Source organism: Drosophila virilis, chromosome X (assembly GCF_030788295.1).
Source record: "Drosophila virilis strain 15010-1051.87 chromosome X, Dvir_AGI_RSII-ME, whole genome shotgun sequence".
NCBI classification, from domain to species: Eukaryota; Metazoa; Arthropoda; class Insecta; order Diptera; family Drosophilidae; genus Drosophila; species Drosophila virilis.
Genome location: NC_091543.1, coordinates 14,597,781 through 14,625,774, shown reverse-complemented (window position 1 = coordinate 14,625,774; position 27,994 = coordinate 14,597,781). Strand labels below are relative to the sequence as shown.

At 43.0% G+C, this 27,994-nt stretch overlaps 1 protein-coding gene across 6 annotated transcripts in view; it reads right to left on the bottom strand.

Moving 5' to 3' along the window:
• Positions 1-27,994, bottom strand: part of f (espin protein forked) — a 44,383-nt gene that overhangs the window by 6,311 nt on the left and 10,078 nt on the right. For 2 of the 6 annotated variants that reach the window (XM_070211226.1, XM_070211229.1), the window contains 6 exons: positions 21,942-22,304; positions 7,802-7,985; positions 6,080-6,262; positions 4,648-6,009; positions 4,014-4,566; positions 3,094-3,435 (listed from right to left, as the gene is read on the bottom strand). In XM_070211226.1, coding sequence (XP_070067327.1) covers positions 3,094-3,435; positions 4,014-4,566; positions 4,648-6,009; positions 6,080-6,262; positions 7,802-7,985; positions 21,942-22,304 — 2,987 coding nt within the window. Of the gene's footprint in view, positions 1-14; positions 257-3,093; positions 3,436-4,013; positions 4,567-4,647; positions 6,010-6,079; positions 6,263-7,801; positions 7,986-9,184; positions 9,698-18,742; positions 19,350-21,941; positions 22,305-24,380; positions 24,606-27,994 lie in introns of those variants that run through there. The other 4 variants (XM_070211225.1, XM_070211227.1, XM_070211228.1 and 1 more) reach the window with 4 other exon arrangements.

The window sequence follows — 27,994 nt, the reverse complement described above, 5'->3', positions numbered from 1 at the left end:
CAGATCGCACTTACACCGAAATATATCGAAACGTTGAAAGCTGAGCGTAAAATAATTTCGCCGCGTATTCTTATGGATCTTCATCGAGCCCGACATGTTCATACCGTATAAACTTGAACTTTGAACCGTATTGTTTTATTGAATGATTGGGGGCGAGAACACAATGCACTGCGCTAACAAATCACATGCTCAATGGTTTAAAAACAAAGATTTTAAGAAAAAATTAACAAATGCGAATCTTAAGTCAAAACCCGTGAATATTCAGCTTTGAGCTGGGCTGTGGACGTTGACGATGTTGACTGGGCGAGCGTCGCTGGCAGCCTGATGCGAGTTCAAGCGATCGCCAAAGTTATTCACCCAAAACGACAACAGCAACAGCCACAACAAAAACAACTGCAACTGCAGCAACTGCAACAACAACAACAACGAGTCCACAAGTCGTGTCGACTCCGAGCTGTGGCATCGTGAAGTCTTGTCAAATGGCTATGCGAAAAACACGTTCACTTTCATTGGGTAAAAGTTTTGCAGCGCAGGCAGCGCGGGTGGATTGGCTGCCACAACCCACAAGCAGCCCAGGCCATAATTGGTGGCATTGTGGTGCATGCAGCTGCGGGGTAGGGGAGGGGAGCGTGGCAGTTGCAGTGGCAGCAGCAGCCAGAGGTGCCCGTCAATTTGCTGAACATATGCACTTCCGCCTGGGCCAATGACAGCGCCAAAGGATGCAGCGCTTCTGATCTGCAACCTGTCCGGTGGCAAGCAGCAAGTGGCAAGTAGCAAGTGGCAAGTGCCAAGTGGCATACAGTAACTACTGTATTGGGTTTCACTCAATTTTATGCCCATTTGAAGCTGGTCGCTTGAATGCATTTGCAAACGCATTCAATGACAACGAAGTCTGTTCCCCCCCCCCTCAACTACCCACCACCCACTGTACCTCAGCAGCCAACCCACCTGTGATATTTACCCACGTTGCTTTAAACTTCCACTTCTTTGTTTAGCCACATTGTTGTTTTCAGCTTTTCCTGCTACAGTTTTTGCCCAATGTTAACGTGTGAATTTCGCTCGAATGTGTAAGTATTTCATTTTGTATGCATACAACTAGTTCTCTGGCAAAGACATGCCCAGTGCGAGTGCATAGACCATTTACGAATGAATATTGCGAGTCAATGCATGTCAAATAGCTGGCATTCATTGTCTTCGGTCAGGTTAATACACTCGCTACTCTCTAAACTGTCAGTTTGCCGGGACTACAATTTCTATACGACAGTAGATCTAAGAGCTTTACGAGAAACCTTTTAATCCGCCTGATCTGTGATTTCATTTATTTATAAAGGATTTAATTTTTTTTTCAACTTGAAGAGTTTATAATTTGCCAAGACACTCCGTTAATAATAAGTATTAATGAGACACATTCGCTCCTTAACTATTGCGTTTATCTAAGCACATTCGTCACAATCTGGGTTCACGGACCAGATAATTGAACTGAACTTAAGGGCAGGAAGCTGGTTCAAAAGCCAAAACGAACCAACGAACCATTACGAATCCTAAAGCTATTTTAAATGTGACACAGCACGCCTTTTTTTGTGATGCCAGTCACATTAATATTCAAATCCAGATAAAAAAATTTGCGGGTTTGCTGCATCTTTCCTCGTGGGTTAACCCCACTTAGCATCAAAGCATGTTAAATATCAGTCAAAATATCGCCTATTACCTTCCATATATTACGTGAGATTCGTATTGCTGCAGAACATAAAAGCCGCCAATACCAAAATTACGCAACAGTTTCAAGCTGTTTCCGCTTAAACTGCTTGGGAATTGTAAGATTGATCTGTTGTTAATTTCAATTGGTGTAGCTGCTGCTGTTGCGTGCAGTTTTTGCTGTTGTCCATTTAATCGCTCCTCTGGTCAACTGCTGCCAATTTGCCAAATGGCTAACAAAATGTTGACCAAAGTTGTTTAGTTGGCGTCTGGCTGTTAGGCAATTCCAGTTTTAGCCAACTTTGTGCTGCTAATTGATCAATCAATTTGACTGGCAGCATTTTTTGCTCGCCCCCCGTTCCCCCCGTTTCTTTCTGGCAACAATGTCAAAGACCCCGCCAACAGTCTGCGAGTGGGTTCAAGAGTATATGATTAAGGCGTGCAATTGGGCAACGCTCGGTTTTACTGATCAGACGAAAAAGAAACTATAGAACAAACTGTGTGAACTATGTGTAAGTAAGGGGCGTGGGGAATGGCAACTGTTGAATGGACTTGGAACTACTTGTAATGCAACTTGGTGCGCTGCTTCTTGCCCAGCTTATTGATGCACTTCATTTTCGAGTGGCATCTGTGATTTGTCACAGACGGGGAAGCGGCCGCTGAGCTGGTGCAGGGCACATCACCATTAGCCAAGTTGCGCATGCCCATGGTGAGAACGTCGGGATTGGGCCAGAGCGGCTCCTCTGGGTCGGCGATCTTGACATCCAGCAAGTGGCGATCGAGCAGCTCCAGCTCATGATCTGTGGCAAATTTAGGGTCCAGCGAGCCCATAAGGAGCGTCGCATTGCCCACGCTGTAAATGACATAGGTATCCTTAACGTTCAGATTCTCTGTCAGATCATCCAGGCTGGGCGCCAACGGCTCCTCGGTGAGCAGCGTTCTGCTCAACTGTGTCATCGCCGGCGTCTGTTTCGGTGACATGTGAACAGTTGTTTCATCGGAGCTGCTGCTTAGCGGCCTGCTATCCAGCAGATCCGACCAGCCCAGGCTTGAACCATCGGTGCTCATGGCTGACAACTCTCGCCGTTATTGGGTATGTTTTTTGTTGAGTTTTTGTGTGTTTTATTGTCGAATTTCGTTATTTTTGATTTGTACGTTTTTGTTTACCTAAATTATGTTGTGTGGCCGAAATTTTGATTCGAAATGTCTGACCTGGCATAATGCCGTAGCACACTTGACTAGGTGCCTGACTAGGCGACATATATGAAGTGACTTGTTGATCTAAGACTCGGTGGGGAGCTAAAACCGTGCTTCTAATACCTTAGCTCATTATCAAAAACTATTTATAACATTCACTCAAAGTGCAGCTATTATTTGGAAACGAGTTGGGCAACATACCTGATATGGTGGACATAGTGCGATTGTGATTGCCACGCACCAGTTCCGAGGGACGTAGACTGGGCTCCTCGACAACCTCCAGACCGGAGTCCGAATCCACGGCGTCATGTCCGGCTGCAGAGGCAACAGTTGTTGTGGTTGTCGCTTGTGTTGTTGTCCCTGCTGCGCTTGGCGGTGCGTTGCTAAAGTGATTCTTCTTGTAAATGTTATTACTATTGTTGTTGTTGCTGTTGTTGCTGCTACTGTTGCTGTTGTTGTTGCTGGAGTGTTCGCCATTCAAATTGTTGCGCTGCACTGGAGCACGCAGTGGCGGCGGCAGAGGCGGCGGCGGAGGCCCATTAACTAAACGGTGAGAGAGAAGGAACAAAGGGCGAGAGAGTTAATGGAACTGGTTTACCGAGAATTAAGTATCCTTACAGACATATATGATACCTAGATTTCCACAAATTGTGGTAAATATAAATCTATTTTTAATACCGTAAACCCCATGTCGCAGACTGCGCAGTTTATGCAGCGGCTACTTCATTCCTTTGCTCCATACCACGTATGGGAAATACATTCTTGAAAAGCTTTTATGCTAAGAATATATGAACTAAGGCACGATGCTCAACCTTAAAAAATAACAGGAAGAATTGGGTGAGATATCAAATACCCAATTCAATGATGCGCGCTTCTTAAATCCTATAGTTATGCTTTAAAAAACATGCCTAAATATCAATATATTGGTACAGGAGAAAACATACTTCACACTGGCAAACTGACTTGCGAACATCGTTCTGATCAAGAATACTTCAACCTTCTGCCTGTTACGTACGATTGCTCCAAGCCAATATACCCTTCTTATTCATTTGCAATGGGTATGCAAATAGTAATACCCTCTAAAAAAAATAATGCTATAATTCTTATATGCTAAGACTTACCCACGGCTAGATTCTGCATGGGCGGCGCCGAGGAGACGCGTTTCAAATTCCTGTTCATGTTCATGTTGTTGTTGTTGCTGGTGTTGTTAATGCCGTTTTGATTGATGCTGTTGCTGCTGTCGCTGTTGCTGTTGTGGATATTACCATTGCTGCTGCTGTTGTTGTTGTGCATGGATATGTTGGGATTGCTGCTAAGCATGCCAGTACCCGCCAGATTGTTGCGTATCATGGAGTTCTTGTGCGACTGCTTGGTGCGCTCGGCAACATCCTCGGGCGGGCAGACGCTCTCGTAGGTGTCGCTCTTGATGCCGCCATTCAGGAGCTGATTCTTCAGATTTAGATTTATGTTCTTGCCGCTATAGTTGTCCTTGATGCTTGAATCGTATTTGCTGCTGTGCAGACCAATCATTGAATGCGACTTGTTGCGATTCAGTAGGCTTATGTTATTGTTGCTGATGTTGTTGTTGCTGCTGCTGCCACTGTTGTTGTTGTTATTGCTGCTGCCGTTGTTGTTGCCGCTGTTGTTATAGTTGTTGCGTTTGTTGTTCAAATGCTGTAATAGAAGTAGACAGAGAAAAATTAAGAGGAGGAGCTTAAATGCAAGGTACACATAACTCTGTTAGCTGCTACTCACATGGTTGCTGTACTGCAGCACGACATCTGTGCTGCGTGTGGAGCTGGCGCTGGCGGATCGGGAATGTGAGCCACTGTCGCGGGAGCGTGATCTGCCAACACTATATTTATGCTGCAACTGTTGCTGCTGCTGCTGTTGCTGCTGTTGCTGCTGCAGCAGTTGCTGCTGCTGCTGCTGCTGCTGCTGTTGCTGTTGCTGTTGCTGCTGCTGTTGTTGCTGATGTTGATGTTGATTTTGATGCTGATGTTGCTTGCGTGACTCCTCGCGCACCAAATATATATCCTCGTAGTCATGATCACCATTCTGATTGCCATTGCTGCTGATATTGCTGCTACTGCTCTTATGTTGCTTGTAGCTGCTATTGCTGTTGCTGTTGTTGTTGTTATTATTGTTGTTGACGCTGCTGCTGCCGCTGCTGTTGTTGTTGTTGTTGTTGGTGTTCTTAATGTTGCTACTGCTGCTGATATTGCTGCTGCTGCCATGTCGATTGAAGCTCTGACTGCGCAGCTGGTGCTGGTGCTGGTGATGACTGTGACTGTGACTGTGATTATTACTGTGATGATGACTGCTGCTCTTTGGCGAGTTAAAGCTGGACGAGATGGAAACGGACTCATCGGAGCCGCTGCCTGCGCCGCTGGAGCTGGAATGGACATCCGCCTGAATGGTCATGATGGCATTGCTGGCCTTTGATTGCATCGAGTGCAATGGATGCGGCATCTGGTGCTGCTTCACACTGCTGCAGTCCGAGTCGACGAACAAATCGCGCACCCGATTGTAGATGATCTCCTGGGGATCGTGCAGAAAGAACGACTCACCCGATATGCTCCCGTTTGGCGAGGGTGTGGCATACATGCCGCCATTCCGCATCGGATTCACATAGAGGCCATCGTTCGGCAGCAGCGCACCGCCGCCGCTAGTGCTGCCCGCCGCACCACCACCGCCACCACCACCCGCGGCACCATTGCAGCCATACAGCTTCTCCGAGGAACTGCGCGACTGCTGCGAGTACAGAGCGTCGCTGTTCTTACGCGTTATGCCAACGCCCATGCCCATACCCATGCCCATGCCGAGGCCAACGCCAGCAGCGGCAGCGGCTGCCGTCACAGCTGGCGGATGCAAATAAAATGGCTCCACATCGGAGCTGAGCGTGGATGAGGACTTTGATTTGATCGTGTTGCTGCGGCTCGTCTGCTTGCTGGAATTTGTATTCGAGTTGCAGCTGCTGCTCATGTGTTGCTGCTGTTGTTGCTGCTGCAACTGCTGTTGCTGTTGATGTTGGTGCTGCGACTTGTGACGCTGAGTGTTGTTGTTCTTGTTATTGTAGTCTACGGTGGTGCCATGCTGCACCAACACATTGAGGCACTGTAAGGCAAGAGGCAGGCATTGATTAAAACGTGTTGACCATGTGGCGGCAGTCGGTCTCGATACTCACCTCCACCTGTTGATTCTCGGCCGCATCGTTAATCGGCGATTTGCCATATTTGTCCAGCGACAATTTGGCGCCGTGGTTGAGCAGCCAGCGTACCACAGACAGATGGCCACGCGAGGCGGCAAAATGCAGTGGAGTGGCACCGTCCCCATCGCGTAAATTGGGATCCACGCCCTGATCCTGAACCTGTAAATGCAATCAAGCAAATGTTATTACCAAAAAAAATCATAAATCGATAATACAAATCGGAACGAAAGAAATAGAAGAGACGAATAAACGAAGCTAATAACAGAGAGATGGATGATGGAGATGAAAAGAGCGATAGAGATAATAGCAGAGAAAGCGAGAGAGCAAATAATCACTTTATTATATGCACATCCCCTGAAGTCGACATATATATATATATAGACCATGCCTGTTACATAACTTAAATGGACAAAGTTATCACATTAATGGAAACAAGTAAGAGGTATTAGTCGGGAACTCCCGACTAGGGGATACGCTGAACCCTCTTCTTCCAACATCAAATGCATATATATATTCTATTTTAGAAGCAACATATCATGTTTCGTGACTCTAGCTCTTATTATTTACCAAAATTGCCCAAAAAACAGGATATCGATATCGATTTTTATGGATTGCTTGGAAACGGAGTAAGTTATCGATTATCGGAAATAAACTCGATCCGCGCAGGCACTAGGAGCACCTACATCGTATATGTTCTGAGATCCTTGCGTTCATACATACGGACGGACGGACGGACGGACAGACAGACGGACATGGCTAGATCGACTCGGCTATTGATGCTGATCAAGAATATATATACTTTATGGGGTCGGAGATGCTTCCTTCTGCCTGTTACATACATTTGGATTTTGCACAAATACAATATACCCTTATACCCATTTTTAATGGGTTCAGGGTATAAAAATATATATGTAAATATACATTTATTGATTTGTAGGTGGGAGGAGGGTGGTTAGTTGGTTTCTCTTGCACTCAGTGGCTAAACGAATCTGTCGGCAATTTAATGGATTGTCACCCGCTCCACAAGGATCCATTGTGGACTGTCAATATTGTGACGTGTCGTCGTGTGACTTGACAAGACTCGAGTCGCATGGAGTGCTTAGTGGGCACTTCTCAGGCACACACACACTCGAATGTGGAAAGTGGTTTGCTTGATGTGTGTGCGTCTTTAGCTTTAGCTGCATTGGCAATGCAAAACTATTTAGTTCAATTTAGAAAGGTGATTTTCAACTGGCACCCAAAGTCGGCCCGCCAAGTTGATGTCCCGTTTACGTTGAGAGATCTTCAAAGAGACAGAAAGAGACAGCCCACGCCCGAAGAGCGGCAACGATTCCCAGCGGATACGAAGTAAAAGAACATTGTTAGCATTACGATTTGCCCCAGCTCTGACGTGGACTTCGACTCTGGAGTCTGGAATCGGATACTGGTTAGCGGCAAATGCTAAGCCGCTTGATAAATTGCATAGGCCATGCGACAAACGAGTCAAAGACCGGGCACCGTTAGCAGCGCGATCTGGAACCAGGACAAGAACATGCAGAAGGCCATGCGCCTGGCGCTTGAAACGAGTTCAGGTTTCTTTTTTTTTAAGTTTTTTTTTTTTTTTTTTGTGTTGCTGTTAGCCTCATTTAGGCACTTAGCGTTGGTATTTTTGGCATTTGGCAACGAGTGCAGCAAGCGCTTAAATGTGTGGGTACTCACCATCCATTTGAGGCAATCCAAGCAGCCCATTTGTGAAGCGGCATGGATCGGTGCCATGCCGTCGCGTGCGCGCACATAGAGCGAGCCGCCGGCTTCAAGCACCAGAAACTTGAGCACCTCCAAATGCCCCTCCTGGGCGGCCAGGTAAACGGGCGTGACATCATTGTCCATTTGCGTATTGGCGCTGCAAGATAGAATATACGTATATATATGTATATATAAAAAAAAAGATCTAGTCAGTTACTTTTATGTTCAGTTTCAGTTTTAATTAGCTTGCAGTTCTCTAATGAGCAAAAACTCAGCATCGTCCACACTATGCCCCGTGCCCCATGCCCCATGTGGCATTCACTTGCAACAAAGTTGTGAAAACGATTTGGCAAAACAAAAAACATGCTAATGGCTGCCATATAGAGTTTGCGATACAAATATATAGATACAAATTAAAGTATCATCAATGCCAACATGAAAAGAAAACAGAAAACAAGTTGACAGATTGCGCGTTAGGCTGGCAACCTATGCCTCTCTCTCCTTATCCCTCCCCCCTCTCTCTATCTCTCTATGGTCGCCAGCTAGTTTTTGTTTGTTGCGATGCACAAATTTAAAAAGTGGATGATCGACAGCTGGTGTATGTCCAGTATCTATCATAACCATGAGTTATAGCTGATGTTTACCACACACATCGGAGACGTTATTTCGTTTTTCGCATGCCTAATATAAGGAAAAATTGACAAACTTTTTCTACGGCTTATGTGTAGAAGGTGTTGCAGACTATGGTCAAGAAATTAAACATAATAATGAATGTGTTCACGTTTCGAACCAGCTTGTTGGTTCAACGCGTGAAGCCGCTTTTCGACATCCTTATGTTCAGCTTTTGAAGCTGGCTCTTGAAAGTTGTTTAATTTTAACCAAACCATTAAAAACCATTATGATAAAATATAAACAGATTTTCCATTCAAAATTGATTTGCAGCCTTGTTTAAAAGCTCATATTTCTTAAGGCTAGACTTGGAAAAGGTTTAAAGATAGACAAAAGTACCACATTGTCATCTACTTCAAAACATTTCATAACTATACAGATTCATAATTAATAAAGAATATAGAAAAGTTGGCAGGTTTAATCTGAAAAACCTTTAACCTTTTTCTTTTTATGCAGTTAACATTATATATTGTACATAGTTAACAACAGAATAAATACAAATGATGGGATCATTAAGGAATAATCATATTATGAATGATTTCTTAATTTTATATTTCATGATTCCACTTTTAGATTCTAGCTTGGGAATCTAATGAAATCATTTTTTTTGTCAATTTGTCATAGTATAATTTTGGTTATTTTTTACAATCGTATTTTGATTTGTTGCCATCGCTGTTGCTGTCTCACCTCACGACGCTGCGTCGATTGTTTTGCTCCTTGCGACCCTGGCCAGCGCCTGCGACCAGCATGGACGTGGCCTCATCATCATTGGAGTCGCCATTGCTGGCGGACAGTTTTCTCTGATGCACCTCCATGATGCGTTCGCTGAGATTGCTCAGATTCTCGCTAGGATTTATATCTTCCTGGCTATTATTGTTGCTGAGCTTTTGGTTGGAACTGTGAACGCCGGCTGTGTCTTCGCCGTGCTCTGCATCAGGATCGTGACAGTTGCTGTGGCTGCTGCTGGTGCTGTGGCTGCTGCTGCTGCTGTTGCTTCTAATATTACTGTTGTTCTTGTTGTGGTTGCTGCTACTGCTGCTGCTGCTGAGAATGGCAGTAGTTACGCAGTTCACCTCTGTGGAGATGATGGTATGTATGTCATTGTTGGACTTGCTCTTCTGCTTGCTGCGACGGTACGAGGTCAGACTTGTGGTCATGCGGCCCAGCAGGCCCTTCTTAACGTTGATGGTCGAAAAGTAGCTACAGAGTTGGAGTTTTCTTTTGGTTTTTTCTTGCAGGGATTGCAACAGGTTGTGCCAGTGTTGTGTGTGTGTCTATGTGTGGGTGTGTGTGGGTGGGCAAGGACAGCGTGACGCGAGTGTTGTTTAAGTTTTACTTGTGCATGGAGAAGACGTTACGACACGAGACGCGAGTAAACAATGCGGGTACTGCAATATACCACAATGGGCGGTACATAAAGTGGGGGGCGTGGTTGTGTTGTGCAATTGTTGTGCTATTAAAAATACTGTTGAAATGCCGTTGCTTACCTACGCGCAGTTATTGTTACCTATGTGACTTTCGTTTTTATGTCGCGTATGCTATAATACAGTTCATATAAACAGAATCAACTGGTTTTTCGGTTGAGTTTTCCCCAATACCGTTACATACACACACACAACACACACACACACACGACAAACGCAGAGATAAACAAAATAAATATATATTGAAACGGTTAAAAGAAAAATCACTTTGATATTCGATTCGATTGTTTTTCGTTGCGTTTTTTTTCCAAGATTTCGGCTCTTAACTGTTTTCTGCATCCGTTTATTTGCATTTCAAGTTTGTGGCACGGTTAACAACAATACGCACATCTCTCGCGGTCACATACTACATAAATCTAAATCAATCGTAAATTGAGTTAGTTGTGTCACCCGCCCCGCATCCGCGGTCGAAACCGAAAGTTAACACGGTCGAAAAGTCGTAGAGTTGAAAATTTTGGATGGCGCCGGCCGCATTGCGTCTGCCACGGCAGCTGCAACTGACTCTCAATGTGGCCGCTACACGATTGAGCCATCGGCTGCCTGCCCCAGCAAACTTCTAGTTTCTTTTGTTTCGCTTCTGCCACCTCAGCTCTGCTTTTTTTTCGGGGTGAAATTAACGCAAAATACTAAAAAAAACACTAAAAAAAAAAATGGCAATGCAGACCAGATCACATACTAAAGACTCAGCCATAGACTTTTCTCTCTGTGTTACGCCCGGGCGGAGCGGAGACTTCGCCTCGTCTCTGGTCTTTTGTGATAGCAGCCGCGGGCTATGATGCGCATTTGCTACCATTTGTCTACGTTATTAGCTACAGCACCGTGTGACAAAAATGAATAATATCGAAGCTAACCATAATTTAAAAACTGACTAAATATATAAAATATATCGTATATGCCCCATTTCGAGCATATTCTATTAAAGTATTGTGTTCTAATATTGAATCTTGAGCATGTTGTCTTTTATTGTACTGCTGGGCTAAGATACTAAAGAAACGTGTTGATGCCAACATTTCTGCCAGTTCATGATTATTAAAATATATGAGAGTGAAGCAAACTTAACAAACTTAACTTAAACGCTCCTTGCGAAATTTGAAGCTTTGGAAACAGGCTTAAAATTTCATACACTTTTAAGTTTAACAAGTGTTAAACAAGTGTTAAGCACATAAAAGCAAAAATAATAGCAAACAAGTGAATAATATATGTACCGAGCTGTCTGGAAGGCACAGCCTTAGAGGCAATGCAAGAACGAGGAAACGGGTTCGAGTCCCGGAATGTGGTTTTGTCTTAGCCGAATTCCATGGTAGCCAGTGCTATTTGAAAACTTTGCTTGATGGTCAGATATATCCCACGCTCAAAAAAGTAATGAAATGAAAGATTTTTTCCTCAATCTAGTCCCACTGTGCTTTCCCTAGTCTATGCTGGCGGCGCTGGCGTAGGCAACCGACTGAGATGCTCAGCGGCGGCTACTTCATGGATATTGCACACCAGACGGCCCAGCTTCAGATGGAGTCTTCGCTCCGCTCGTGTCTCAAGATTGGAGCAGGCGGCGCTGTTGCCGCTGCCGCTGCCGCTGCCGTTGCTTTCTTCGGCAGCGACTTAGCGACTTGGCGGCTTGTTGTTACACATTTTCCAGGTTTTCGCTGCAGAAATGAATTGTAAACCAATTAAAGTTGATTTTTCATCTTCATGTTGTGCGTTGTTGTTGTGGGCTTTTTTTTTCTTCTCCTTCTTCTTTTTCTACTTGTTTCTCGCTAGTCTCGTATATATAAAGTTTATAACACAGACCCCCGCTCAGCTCGGGTGTCCATTTGCCAGTCGCGTGTTTTTTATGCGCCTCGACAGCTTCTTCTTCTGCTTTGGCTTTGTAGGTGAAAATACAGTAAATAACGAGTACATCTAAAGTTATCCCAATTTTTTTGTGCTCATTTTGTAATTGCAATTTAATAATTACACTTATTTTTTTTTCTATTCGCATGTAATTTATGTTTATTTTTTTTTTTCTTTAATATTTTTAATAACAGTTGGCACAACTGGAAATAAATTGAAACGCAAGTCTCGAAAGGCCGATAATTATGAAGAGCTGCCTTGTTTTAAGCACGGTTGACAGTTAACCGAGAATGCCATGAGATCTCGAGAGATCTAGTGAGATCTTTAGCGCTTTTAATTGAACATTTGCGTGTCGCAGTCAAAGTCGTAGTCGCAGTGGGCAGAATGAAAGCAACTCTCGACACAAATACGCCAACGGCCCCATGAAGAGAACTAAACATAGTTGGAAGCAACATTTTCAAAATCGATTAGTCGCCAATTCTAGGCACATGATGAACTCAGAAAGTTTGCTGCTCTGCGAATGTTTTCATTTGCTCAACTTTCGGTTCTTTCATCAACAACCTCATAAATACTTCTTGCATATTTCATGATATATTCTATACATTAACTAATAACTTAAGCTGTGTTTCATCTATATGCATGGCATTTGCTTTTGAGTTTTTATTGCCAGCTTTCGTCTTCTATACATGTTCATGTTTGAGATTTGTCTCTAAACCTCTTAAGAGATCTGTATATTTTCAATTACATTACATTTATTTGTCATCTATTTATTAGCATTTTAATTTGTTCTTCTTCAACTGACTTTTTGCTATACATGTTCAGGTTTAAGGTCTGTCTCTTTGAAACCTCCTTAGAGATATATTACGTTTTCAGAATATCTCTCCATTAAAGTAATATTTTATAATCATATAAACATATGTGGGTTGGGTAAATGCTGTATACCCAAATCCCACTGTGCACAACCAACAGCACAAGAATCCCTAGACAACGAACACGCTAAAAGACGAACGACGAATACACGACGCGTAACAACGAGCAAAGAAGACGGCGAATTCGCAGACGGCGAGTTATCCAAAAACGACGATCAACGAGGACAGTGCAAAGCCACGAGGGCAACGTACTGGACGTAGAGCAGAAGATGTTTGCTCGTTAAGACGAAAAGTTCAACGCTGGACCTGTGTGGTATGAAGGCTGAGAACAAAACGACGAAACGACGTGTTACTTTGATTCGAATGATAATCATCCTAAGCAATACAATTTGTTAAATCAACAATACACTTGTTTATAATAAACTTTTAATATAAAACCCCACATTTTGGGCGCTCGTCCGAGATTGAGCAAGATTGAGCGAGATTGAGCAAGTGTGAGCAAGATTGAGCGAGATTGAGCAAGTGTGAGCAAAAGTGAGCGAGATTGTGCAAGATTGAACAGGAGTGAATAAAGTTGAAAACGATCTTACGTTACAACAACAATTGTGCAAAACAAAAAAAAAAAAAAAAACTATTCAAAAAAAAAAATGTCGTGCCTTAATGATTTAATAAGTGCTAGCTTACGCTCAAGCAAAAAAGGGAGCATAACTGCGTTGCACAAGTTCATCTTTGAAAATGAGGGAGACAGAAATAATCGCAAACGTCTACGCGAATTTTCTGGCTTCGAGTATACAGAAAATGACGCAGAGTATAGTGCGAAGAAGGAATACGCATTGAACAATTTAACGCAGGCTGACCTTGTATCAATATGCAACATTCTAGGTATAGAATATGTTCACGCAGATTTGCATGGACACATTTTTCGTAATCTGATGAAAAACAATTTGATGGAATTCAACGAAGTAGACGAAGAAGCAACTGACGACGAAAATGAAATAGAAGAGGAAGCAGACAACGCTTCATTCCAGACCGCTGACCTTCGAAATAGGGAAAACTCGAAAACTAGGAGAATTGCTGAAAATTACGAAATTGCTCCTCGCTTTGCGATCAGCTTTCGCGACGTGGAAGAGAGCATTCGTTGTTTTGACGGCACAAACACTATTCCAGTAGAAGTGTGGATAGAAGAATATGAAGAGCAGGCAACACTCACGTATTGGAACGATTTCCAGAAGTTTCTGTTCGCAAAAAAGGCACTTAAAGGAATAGCGAAACTCTTCGTATTGAGTGAGAGAGGTTTAAGCACTTGGAACTCTCTCAAACGAGCACTCTTGGCAGAATTCAGTTCAAGTGTAAGCAGCAAAGAAATTCACGAACAGCTCGCGCAGACGAAACGCAGCAACAACGAGTGTGTATTCGAATTCTTTTATAGAATGAAAGACATTGCTTCTCGAGGTAAAATTGCAGATGACGCTTTCATACAGTATTTAATTGACGGAATAGATGAGAGAGGTGGAAACAAATCCATATTATACGGTGCGAAAAATTTAAATCAATTCAAAGAAAAGTTGAAATATTATAAAACAATGATTGAAAAAGAGTGTCGAGTCGAAAAGGAAAAAACAAAGCGTAACGATTGCAGTGTTAAAGAAAGAGACAAAAAAGCTTTCAACGTAAGCAAAGATGCAAAAAAAGATGTGAAATGCTTTAACTGTGGTGAAAAAGGGCATACGTCTAATTATTGTCAAAATAAAAATAAAGGAAAAAAATGTTTCAGATGCAATCAATACGGTCACATCTCGAAAGATTGTGAACAAATTGAGAAAAGTGAGGCCGTAATATCAAATACACGCAGTTTGCAAGCCAAAAACGATTTATCCTGTAAAGAAGTATGTTTCTCAAATAAGAAATGTGTAGCGTTATTTGATACTGGCAGCAAATTCAATATCATCCGTGAAGACTTTTATTGTGAAATTGGCAAGCCGAAGCTAGAAATCTGCAATGTTTTTCTTATTGGATTCGGCAGTGAGCGCAGTGAGAATAAAATAAAACCAACTGGACATTTTAAACATCTAATTCTTATTGACGATGAAGAGTTTATACTTGATTTTTACGTGGTTCCAATTAAATGTATTGATGTCAAAGTTATTCTTGGCGAAGAACTATGTTTACAGGCTGAGATTGTATTTAGTCGTAACGGTTTACAAGTTCGCAAAATGTCAAACAGTGAAGAGATAAATATACTAAGAATTTGCCCTGAAGACTTCGACTGCGTATACGACATAGAAGACACAGCAAGTGAGTATGCTAAACAAGAAGTTCGAGAACTTATTTCGAACTATGAACCAAATAAGACGAAGACAACAAATGTAGAGATGCGCATTGTAGTAAAAGATGAGGCACCAATATTTTCACGGCCGCGCAGATTGGCGTTTACGGAAATGAGTATTGTCGATGAGCAAATTGATGAGTGGCTTGAAAATGGCATAATTGAAGAATCTACATCCGAGTTTACTAGCCCGATAGTACTTGTTAAAAAGCGCAATGGTTCAACCCGGCTATGCATAGATTATAGAAGAATCAACAAGGTAATTGTTAAAGACCATTTTCCTTTACCACTAATCGAGGATCAGCTGGATCGATTACAAGAAGCGAATATTTTTAGTACAATTGATCTAAAAAATGGATTTTTTCACGTACCAGTGGCAGAATCAAGTAGAAAATATACTTCGTTTGTAACACATCGAGGACAATATCAATTTCTGAGAGTGCCGTTCGGATTTTCAAACTCACCAGGTGTTTTTCAACGCCATGTTAACGCGATATTTCGTCACCTGTCACGCAGAGGAATTGCTTTGCCATATGTAGATGATATTATCATACCAGCCAAAAACGAGCTAGAAGCGGTGCAACATTTAAAGGAAGTTATTGGCACATGCAAGGAGTATGGGTTGGAGCTTAACATTAAAAAATGCAATTTTTTAAAGAAACGTATTCAATTTCTTGGTCATGTGATCTGTAATAAAAAGATATTCCCATCACCAGAAAAAATTGAAGCTGTATCTAAGTTTAAGATGCCACAAACAATAAAGCAGGTAGAAAGTTTCTTAGGCTTGACAGGCTATTTTAGAAAATTTATACCAAATTATGCTACAATAGCTAGACCTTTAACGGAGATGACCAAGAATAAAGCGAAATTTAGAATTGAAATAGCAGAGGAGAATTCGGTTAACTTATTGAAAAAGCTTCTTACTGAAAACCCTGTGTTAAGTATTTACAATCAAACGTGTGAGACAGAGGTACACACAGACGCATCGATTGATGGCTTTGGAGCAGTTTTATTGCAGAAAAGCCCCGAAGATTGTCAACTGCATCCAGTTTACTTTATGTCAAAAAAGACTACAGATGCCCAACGTAAATACAGCAGCTATGAGTTAGAAATTTTGGCAGTCATAGAAGCATTGACGAAGTTTAGAGTGTATCTTCTAGGTATTCATTTTAAACTTGTAACAGACTGTAATGCATTTGCAAAAACTCTAGAGAAACAAAGTTTATGCACCAGGGTGGCACGCTGGATTATGTTCCTACAAGAATACGATTATACAGTAGAACATAGAGCTGGCACAAGAATGAAGCACGTCGACGCTTTAAGCAGATACCCAGTAATGATAATCAACGAAGATAGTATCAGTATTGCTATGAAAGATGCACAAGCCCGAGACGAAAAGATAAAAGCAATTAAGGAAGTTTTAACCGATAAAAATAAAGCATACGACGACTACTTCATAAAATCAGGTATTCTATACAAACTTATAAAAGATGATGAGTTAATAGTAGTACCCAGTGACATGCAAAAAAGAATTATTGGCTATGCTCATGACAAAGGCCATTTTGCAGCAAAAAAGACCAAAGAGTTAATTTGCCGAGAATACTTTATTCCTAACCTCGAAGAGAAGATAAAAAAGTATATAGATTGTTGCGTTCCCTGCATTTTAACAAATCGCAAAAGAGGCAAACAAGAAGGGCTGCTACACCCACTACAGAAGGAAGACGTTCCCCTACACACTTACCACATCGATTTCTTGGGTCCACTTGAGTCAACGCATAAAGACTACAAACACATTTTGGCGATTATTGACTCATTTACCAAGTTTTGTTGGCTGTATCCAACGAAGTCTACTAATGCAAACGAGGTCATTACAAAGTTAACTAATCAAAGTATTGTATTTGGTAACCCAGCATTTATCATTACGGATAGGGGCTCTGCCTTTACTTCGCAAGATTTTGTTAAATACTGTGACGACGAAGGCATAAAACTAGTTAAGACAACTACAGGCCTACCAAGAGTGAACGGTCAAGTCGAGAGGCTGAATGCTATAATTATTTCAGTACTCTCAAAATTGAGCATTGATGACCCAACAAAATGGTACAGACACATCAACCAAGTACAGCAGGCAATTAATTCGACATTTTCCAGAAGTATTGATGCGACACCTTTTGAGCTTTTAGTTGGTGTAAAAATGAAAACAAAAGAAGATCGGAAGATTCGAGATATAATCAATAAAGAAACAATAGCTTTATTTAATGACGATCGAACCGAATTAAGAGCAAAGGCAAAAACACAAATTTTAAAAATTCAAAATGAAAATAGAAATACATACAATTTGAGACGAAAGCATGCAAGACGTTATAATGTTGGCGACCTTATTGCCATAAAACGCACACAGTTTGGTAGAGGCCTAAAATTAAAGCCTAAGTTTTTGGGGCCCTATCAAGTCGTTAAGATTAAGCATAACAACGCGTATGATGTCCAGAAAGTAGGTAATTGCGATGGGCCGAAGAATTCTGCAACGTGTGCCGAATATATGAAGCCATGGTCCATTGGCAGCGATGATGAAGATGACGAGGAAGCATTCGGGCCGAACGCTTAGTCAGAATGGCCGAATGTGGGTTGGGTAAATGCTGTATACCCAAATCCCACTGTGCACAACCAACAGCACAAGAATCCCTAGACAACGAACACGCTAAAAGACGAACGACGAATACACGACGCGTAACAACGAGCAAAGAAGACGGCGAATTCGCAGACGGCGAGTTATCCAAAAACGACGATCAACGAGGACAGTGCAAAGCCACGAGGGCAACGTACTGGACGTAGAGCAGAAGATGTTTGCTCGTTAAGACGAAAAGTTCAACGCTGGACCTGTGTGGTATGAAGGCTGAGAACAAAACGACGAAACGACGTGTTACTTTGATTCGAATGATAATCATCCTAAGCAATACAATTTGTTAAATCAACAATACACTTGTTTATAATAAACTTTTAATATAAAACCCCACACATATATCTATCTGATTTCGCCTACCTTGCATTTTGAACATTTTAAAACTGACCTAAACAAAACTCCTTTTCGCCTGCTTCCCTATTAATATTTAAACTAATGTTGTTTATTTGCTTTGTAAGCTTAGAACCTTTTAACTTTGAAATATTTTTCATCCTTTTTTTTAGTAGAGTAATATTTGTTTCTTCTATTTATAAGAGATTCTGCAAGATTTCTTAAAACTTCTGACATTGGACTGCTGAAGAGTTCCCCTTTATTCTGAAATTTCAGAAATAACCCTTTACCATGATATCTCATGTTTTTATCAGTTTATAAATGTTAAAATAAATAATGAATTATTTGATAATTAGTATTTTATATTTGAATACTCCAGAATTTAGTTAAGATGTAATTGATTTTTATATATTTCGCGCGTTCGTTCGTTTAATCCATGCACTTAATATTTTTCACATTTTCGTTTTTATTTATTTTTGTTGTTATTCATTTTTGTGTAGCTGCCCTTCATTTGCACAAACACACACACACACACACTCTCATTGTGTTGAAGCACAACAAGTAAAAAAAAACAAAACAAAAATAGACTAAAACTAAATATTAAAGGGCAAACAAAGCAACAATTGCTGTGTAGATCCAACTGATGCTTCGGCTCTTTTGGCTTTTTTGGGGGGCAGCTCAGCTCAGCTCAGCGCTTGGCCAATTGATTATTGTAACTGACGCTGGGGCTACCTTTTCATGGTTGCGGCTTATGGATGCGGCAACCTGAGCACACACAGGTTGTTGCTACTGTTTCTTGTATTTAGTTGTTGTAGTTGTTGCTGTTGTTGTTGTTGTGGTTGCTTTTGTGGCTTGCAGTTCTTTGGTACACTGAAACTGTTAATTAATTCGCGTTCCGATTCGTTAACTGCATTCGAAACACTTTGAAGCGCGAAATTTTGTTTGCTGTTGTTGTTTGCTGACCAGCGCGGCGCGGCGCAAACTTTCAACGGCATCGAGTGGGCGGGTGGCATGAGGGGCGTGGCCGCACGGCAAACGCTACTACCACGGCAATTACTGCATTGAGCATTAAACTGCAAATCGACTTAGCTAAAGCCACAAACAACCACAACCACAAACAGATTCAAAATTTAAATTCGTCTATGGGCGCATGTTGCTGCTGCTTTTGCTGTTGTTGTTGTTGTTGTTGTTGCTGCTGCTGGTAACGGTTGTGCGATCGGTCAGCGCTTGGCAAACGGTAACAACATTGCCAGTGGAAAGCACAAACGTTCAAAGACGACGACCACGAACACTGCAGCTGATGCCAGACGAAAGCACCGTTCGCTTCGAGTAACCAAACGCGAATAGAAGACACTGCGGCCAGCGGCCAGCCAACAGCAACCCAGCGACAACATCAGCAGCAGCAGCAACAGCAGCAGCAGCAACAACAGCAGCAGCAGCAGCAGCAACGGCAACGGCCGCCAAGAAGCTTAGAAACCCGCTTTGCCACAAGCGTTTTCTTGGCTACAGCCACAGCCGGAGCCAGAGCCAAAGCCGTAGCCGGGGCGATCATCAAATGTTTTGTATATGATATTATCCAATGCGTGTTTCTAATGCGAACCGCCTCAGCGTGGGTTGCCAGACAACAAGCCTAAGCGCGTTGTACCCGATGGAGTTAAACATAAATACTAGCGCAAACAAATGGGAAATCTTTCTCTATTCCCCATTTATTCAATTTATTTATTGAATATTCTTTGGTCCATCACATCAGCAGCTCATCATAAATATACGAAATATACGGCTTTACAGGAGTATAGATTCCACTCTTTAGTCGAAAGAGCAGCTTAAGGTAGCATTCAAAATAATTTTAATTATGTTTATACCTGGGCCTTTGCCGCAACCCGTGACATTCGAAAAGTAACATATTTTAACTTTGGGCGCCCAACAGATTCAATTTTTTGAAGTGCAACATTTAATAAATTATCTGAAATTAGCTGCGCGTCGCTCCCTTTCTTGTAACGTCAACTACAACCCTTTCCAAATACTTTGCATTATCAGAGTCAATGAATTTATAGGAGATCAACACGGATTTGGAGTACATGATTAATCAATTCTTGACCAGCCCTCGTAGACGGAATGATATTCATAGCGATTGTTGTTGTTGTTGTTCTTGTTGTTGTTGTTATATTTGTTGTTTTCCAGCTCTGTCTGCTATCATGTGTGCCGCTGTGTCAGTTGTCATGCCAATTGAACTGGCGTGTTTAATAAATATGAATTCTGGAAGAGAATCCAAGCAGCCCGAAACCGACCAGACGACCAGAGCTCAACAGAGCTGATCAGGCCAAACCAGACCAGAAAGATGAGGCCAAGCAGTTGGACTCCTTGTGCTTGCTGCTCCACATGCAATTGCCAACTAGTTGCAACGGTGCTTTGTATTTGTGCTTCTCCCTCTCTCTCTCTGTCTCTCTCTCTCTCTTTCTTTCTCTTTAAGATTGTCTCATTCACTCCTGCTGGCATCCAGTTGGATGGCAAAGAATTAAAATAGCACGCCTGGATGCTCGGCTGAATATCTGGTTAGCCGGACAAACTAGCTAGCTGGCCGGCTCGCCTTGGCCAGTGGACCGCTTGTGGCTGGTTTTAATGAATCAACGTTTAGAACGCGTGCTTCACGGCGGTATTTAGGTGAACGCTGACCAAAGTTGAGCAGCAGCAGCATCAGTAGCAGCAACGGCAGCAGGTGGGCAGCAGCTGGAAAGCGATCTTGATCGGTCATGCATCCAGCAGCGATTGCATGTGTTCCATTTGGGTCCAATTGCGTCTTGTACTCCCATTGTATGCAGCTCTAATTATGAGCTCTTCAGTTTAAATCACCGCATTTAATTGCCTTGGCCGATGTCTTGACTATATGTGTATTCTACAATCGATCGAGTCGTCGAGCAGTCGTCGCCTATGCTAGCTGCTTGGCCAGGTACAACGCCAAGATTGGCTTGGATAGTGCTTTAGATGGGGAGAGATTTAGCTGGCTAATTGAGAAATGTGACATTTTGATGATAGCCACAAAATCAACTGGTAAAACGATCAGCCAGCAGTCGAGCCAGCAGCTGCAGCGATCATCATCGCATCAATACTAAGCTAGCGTTAAAACCATTTGCGAATTATTAGCAAAGCTCTTAAGCAGTGAACACCAATGTATTCATCTGCTTAGAGAGCTTTTATGCCTTATGGGGCGGACAGTTTAAACAATGTCTGATAACTTCTCATAAGGTTGATTTCTATAGTTGAATTTTTAGATTTTCCAGATTTTGAGAATACATTAATAAAAAAATACATAAGGCTGATTCTAACGGACATGCTTAGTATTAATAATTAATACAATAATAAAATAAAAATGTCAGCAAAATGTAAGTTGTTTCGAATAATTGGCTTATCAGTAAGGCTAATGGAGTATAAATGAAGTTAGCTTCGTTTGAGTGTTCAATTTTATGCTAGTAGCCAAGCAAGATATAGAGAGAGTGAGAGGGGGGGGGGGGGGGGGGGGAGGGGGGGATAAATGTCAACAGTTGGCAATACGCTAATGAAATGGGGCAAGTGAATGCCATAAAATTGCATTAGTGGGCCGCAAATCACGACAAAGCCGACAGCAGCCAGCTAAGTGGGGAGAGAAGTTGGCATTGCGATAGCTCCGATTCCGTTTTGGCGTCAACACTTGTCGCAATCATTTAAATAAGCACCGTTCCACGGTGTGGCCGACTTTTCCGTAGCAGCCGCCCCCTTACCCAACCGCTGCCGCAATCGCCAAGCAGCCCCAATTGCTGCTTAAACGATAAAGAACAAAGCTTTCACCCCAGTCAACGGGCACACGAAGTCGGAATCGGAGTAGCTGTGCGACTTTTGCTTTTAATTCTTCGCCCAGTTAACAGAAATTGGCCATTTGCGGCTCAGAGTGACTTACCAAATGTCTACAGATGCGGCCACAAGCAGCTGAACACAGTCCAGGCAGCCCCTGGCCGCTGCATAATGTAATGCCAATGCGCCTCCATTGGGCCTTTCGTTGCCAGAAATTGTCCCCGGATGCATTGGGCTGGGCATGTTCATGCCGATGGGCATGCCCGCCAGATACGAGTCCAGCTGATGGGCATGCATTCTGTTCAGATTCTGGTTGCTTCTGCTCTTGTTGTTGTTATTGTTGTTGTGGCTGTTGTTGTGCAGCTTGTTCAGCTTAATGTTGTTGTATTTGCTGCTATTAATGTGGCTGTTGTGGTAGTTGTTGTGCTTTAGCTGCTGATTCGAGCTTAGCGCATAGTCGTTGATCGTTCTGCAAGAGAGTAAATCAAATTAATAGTCTGACTAAGCAATAAGTCGACATACTAGCGAAAACTATAGTTCATTTATTTCAGTCTTTGGTATATTTTGCTTTGCATTTACTGCCAGATCCTTGAATTATATAAGAATAATGGCTTTCATTTCAAGCTGAGCAACCTTTAAAGAAGCGTGTCTATGCAAAAATCTGTATATATACTATCAATTTACTTTACTTTTACCTAAAAATATAAAATATTAATTATTAATTATGCTTCTTGATTGATAACTATCGTAAATGTCTCCATTTGTTACTCTCTAATAGACAAATGAATCATCGATAAGCATTTCAGTTCGCATAACTGCGCATTGAATTAAGACAGAGCTTTGAAAGAAACTGTGAAGTTAATCAAAGGAAACTTGAACTTTCTCCCATATAAACTTTAAGACCAATTTATCACTGTGAAGAGTGAATTTTCCAGAAGTCGTGAAACACGCCTGCAACTTATTTTCGCACAGATCATTGAATAAAATTTCAAACCAATCAGTTGGTAAACAAAAGCGTTTCTTACAAAAGTTTCCACTACGCATTCATTAAACAAATTGAACATATTTTCTATGGAACGCAACGATTTACCACTTCAGGTAAAGTCGATAATAGGCTGCAAAAATACTCGTTATCATTCATTGCATACTTTTGAAAAGCGCATTAACAGCATACAAGTAAATTTTGTAGCAGCCTTTGCAGCGGCAAACGAAAGACTTAAGACACAAACTTAATGCCAATAAGCACGCAACATATTCAAGAGTCTATTTTTTTCCATACGATTCCCAAGGCGAGCCATGATGAAAATACAGCCGAAAGTTGTCGAAAACATTGAATTTTAGCTTAGTAAATTTGACCGCCTTTGCGGACAAACGAGGGCTAACGGAGTCGACTCTGGGCAATGGGCGAGCGCGCTGAGTCATTGCAACAGCACTTGCCCCTGGGCAAGCCCAAGCGGAATTGGGCGCCACTTCCGCCACCGAGGGCAGGAAAATTCGAGCAGGGGTCATAAACTTGACTCTTCACATAGTAAACAGCAGAAGGCAACAAATTAACTGAGTGCTGGCCCAGAGACAAAAGACGAGCCGAAAAACGAAACCGAATGTGTTGCTGTTGCTGTTGTTGTTGTTGTTTCTGTGTCTCAGCTAAACGAAAAAAGAAACTAAACTAATGTTACTGCCACAGCCACTTTCTTTCACTTTATTGCGTCAACACTTTTGAATTAGTTTGTCGAAACGAGACGCTTGTAGCAGGTGCCACAAGAGGGCGGGCACAGGTGCACAGTTAAGAACGCAATTTGGCCACACAGAACCGGGCCACTTGGTCAGCCAAATGTACGAAAATGTGTTAGAAAACAAAGCAACAAAATTACAAAAACCTAAATCATTTTTAAAAGTCACGAATGCTGCACTCAAAAATATACAACGAACAGGATACCCTGTAATTAGGTCTGTAGACTAGTATAATACCCATGCTTAGATTTAAATAAACTCAATCGCCAGGGTTCGAGCAAGTTAAATGTAGTAGGATACCCTGTAAATAGCTGTGAAGTAACTAAAGCCATGAAGGATACCCTGTAAATGGATTTCCCTTAAATTAAACCTTTTAGGATACACTGTAAGTTAGTTTCGAGTAACTTAATCCTATCAGGTTACCCTCTAGCTGGGCTTACAGTAACTCAAGCCTAGCCGAATACCCTGTAATGAGATTTCGAAAAATCGTATAAGCATATTCTCCAAAACTATTTAACTAGAACACAGGCATGAAAATATTCGTGTGCTTAGCCATAGCTATATCCGATGCCTGGCTAGCCTATGTACCTGAACGTTGAACCACAATCAGCGGTTCAAATCGCGCAAAAATACAATAAATTTTCTGCATTGCAAATATTAAGAAAATCGATAAGGTCAATTAGTATTGTCTGTCACACACACTTATCACTTTTGCAGGATATGCTTAAAGCACGCAGTTTTGCTGTCTCATAATTGCAGATGGATACTCGGTTGACCTCGCGTATAGGCAATACAGGATATGTTTGACTTTTACCTCAATTTGATGGCAACATCGCGACACTTGACGCATGGCACTTCAGCGACTGGCGCTGCATTGGCTGCTCCCGGGGATCCTTTGCTGAGTTGATCTGTGGCTGTTGCAACTGACGTTTCGGACGTTTCGCTTTTCTTATCACGTTCTGGGGCATTCGTTATGGTAGCGTATTGAGCCTCGGCCTCCAGCTCCTCGGCGTCAGTTTCGCTGGCGAAGTCCACCACCAGCTGCTCGTCGTCTGGCGCCGCATCTGTCTGGCAAGCATGGCGCCTGCTGAAGTAGCCGACATGCTGCTCGACGCCAGCATTGGCATCAAGCAGGATGCGCTCGTAGGCGGCGCTCTCATTTTCGCTGAGCGCGAAGCGCTGCTCGAAGACGCGCATTGGCAGCGCGCTCTGGCGCAGCAGCTCCATGCGCTTGTGCCGCAGCTCAATGGAGAATATGAGGCGGACGCGCACCTGGCGCCGCAGCCCCTGTTGCGTGGACCTCGCGCGCTGCAGGCGCCGCCGATTGTGGCGCAGCTCGAGCTTCTCGAGGCCGCGCAGCGACTTCTCAGCGATGTCGTTGCTGTGTCCGCTGTAATCCGCGGCAGAGCTTAAGTCCAAGGCGCTGCGCGTGCGCCGCCAGGGCACCAGATCGAAATGCGAGAATTTGCGTTCGCCCAGCTCGGTCCAGGGATGAAAATTGATTTGGGCAACGCTGCTGTTGCCCTGCCGCAATATCCAGTCTGAGGCAGGGCTGCTGCTGGAGTTGTTGTTGGTCGTCGAGATACCGGCGGAGCTTGTGTGTCGCACGTGCGCGTTCTTGGCGCTGGCTTGAGGCTTGTGGCGTTTATAGCGCGGCACCAGCGTCGCCTCCAGCATGCGCTCATCCAAGCCGTAGTCGCGTCGCAGCAGCTCCAGCTCCAATTCCCTGCTGCTCGCCGTATACTGAGCGCCGTTCCAAACGATGACCGGTCGCGCCGACAGACCCGTAGACAGTGCCCCGCGGCTGGGCATGTTCGCGCTCGCGCTCGAGCTCGTACTTGCTGTTCGAGTTGCAACTGGAGCTGGAGTTGGACTCGAAGTTCACTTTCCGTTCGCGTTCGAGTTCGCATTCGCGTTCTCGTTTTGCTTGGCGTTCTTGTTAATATTTTCACCCGCTTTTGGGGGTCGGGGCGCGGGGAACGGGTTCACATTCGCTGGGTTCTGTTTGTTGGCGCAATTTGCTGATTGCTTTTTAATATTCGCCGTCGTCGCCGCTTTCCGGTTTCCGTTTTTGCCGTCCGACGTCTGCGCGCCGTGACGCCGTCGCCGCAAATGCTGCTGGTCAAAAACCCAAAACTAACTCCGACAGCGACGGCAACGGCGACGCCGACGGCAACTCCGATTCCCAAAGCCCAGGCAGCGAGTGCGCGACGCCAGGCAGAGGGTTGAGCGTGCGCCCTATGCAAAGCCGTGATGTCGACGTCGACGTCGCTGTCGACGCTGTTGCGATGATTAAGTGTATGTAAGCGCAACATTTTGTTGCTGCTGCTGTTGTTTATTTTTTGTTGTTGTTGTTTTTGGTGTTTGCTCAACATTGGTAGACACATACACAAAGGCCCCGCACCCCTTGACATCTATCGCATTTTGTGCGCTTTTATTGTTATTTATTTATTTTTCACGCTTGCTGCCATGTCACCAGGTCGCAGCGACTGCGCTGCCGATTGCCGACTGCCAACTGACTGCGCAGCCCTCGCGGCGCTCATTTCAAATGTTTCACTTGGCTGCGCACGCGTCAACAATAATAACAACAATAACAAAAACAACAGCAGCAGCTCAGCTTTGGGGGCCGCCGCCGCCGACGCCGCCGGGGCCGATTAAAATAGTTGTTGCTGTTGTTGTCTATGTTGCATGCCTCATTCAAAACTGCGAGTTCACAGTTCTATTCTCAGCTAATTGACAGCGGCTGCTCATTGAAACGATCGCCATCCAATAATGTATTATAATGAAAACACCATAGTTGCATGTTCTATAGGTTAAATCGTACATATGTATTATATTGCATATAATGAAAAATAATGATTAAAATATTATATATAATATTTTGAAATAGACTTCCTTGTCAAAAACTATGCATGGTTTGTTTTTTCTCTAGGAAAACATACGACATATATATATATATATATGTTCCTCTGCATACATCTATACATATATGTACGTATATATAATGTATGTCACAAGCATGTCTGTGATTGTTTTGGTCGATTTCTGCGACAACCTTCGATTGAAGTCAATTTGAATATAGATAATAGAGATGCGTGAAATGCGGTAGAGCAGTCGCAGTCAAAACAGATATCTTACAATAGACTTTGTTATAGATATTTGCATTATAAGCGCATTCGGCAAATGTTTATGGCCTGGCCGCCTTTCTAAGCCACATGCTTATGGGCCAACTCCAACTCTGAAACTTGTTTGGCACCCAGATGGCGAGACCTTAATTGCAGGCCCCAAGTGTCAACGGATTGGCCTAAAGTCAGGCCAACTAATGGACGTCATCTTTGACATTTTCATTTTCATTTCCATTTCAATTTGAGCTCTGACTTTATTACAAACCAAAAGATGAGCGAACGATTATGTAATTAAAGCTATTCAAAGCACATGCGACACTCGGCGAAGGTCGAGGACCGCCAAAAATAAAAGTTATATACAAAAAATAGAGGATGATGATGGTACAGATACAATGCGAAGGTTTCGTCAGGTTCCAAAATACGGGCGGTGACATTCACCGAAGCTATAAGCTGGAGCTATAAGCCTATGGAAGAGTTGGGAGCCATTGAACCAGAAATCACGAAAACTCTTTACGCTGCTTGAGCATGACTCACGCCCCAGCATGAATGGGGCCAGAGGAAACAGTATTTCATTTGGGGGGGAGGCCTGTTAATGAGCAAGGCGCGAAATCGGCCCAAGACCAAGCGATAGCTACTCCTAACTCCGCGCCAGCTCAGTCAATGGGAACGCACCAACTGCCCACTTGAGCACTGACTGCTCATTGAATTGACTAACAAACTAACTGACTGACTAGCTAACTGAGGGTCTGCTTCTGGGCAAAGTCTGTTGAGGAATCAAAGTCACGCCTGAGTTGAGCAGCATGCAAAAGTTCTACAAGTTTTGCCGCTTGTTGATTACTGCTCACAAAATATACATAAATATGTGTACAAATTATACTTCTATACAGGGGTATTTATGTATGAGCAGGTGTTTTCCGGCTTTGCCCGGGCGATGTTTTTGCCTTTTCATTTAATACATCACTTTTTCACCTAAGTTTCAGCTATATTCTCCATCATTGGAGAGTTTTTGTTTGTAAATATATAAAAATAGCTACGACCAAAAGCCATCTAGAAAGTCACTCAATCAGTCAATCGGTAATAAATCAGTGCGCCAGTCAGTAAGTCAATCAGTTACTGGAACAAGCAGTTCATTATTCACTCGGTCAATCAGTCAGTCTATCAGCTTATCAGTAATTCAGTAAGCCTCTCAAGCAGTCAATTAGTGAATCAGTCAGCCAGTTACTAAATTACTTAATCAGTCAGTCAGTTAATCAGCTAGTCACTCAGTCAATCACTCATTCACTGACTCAATCATTGAGATAGT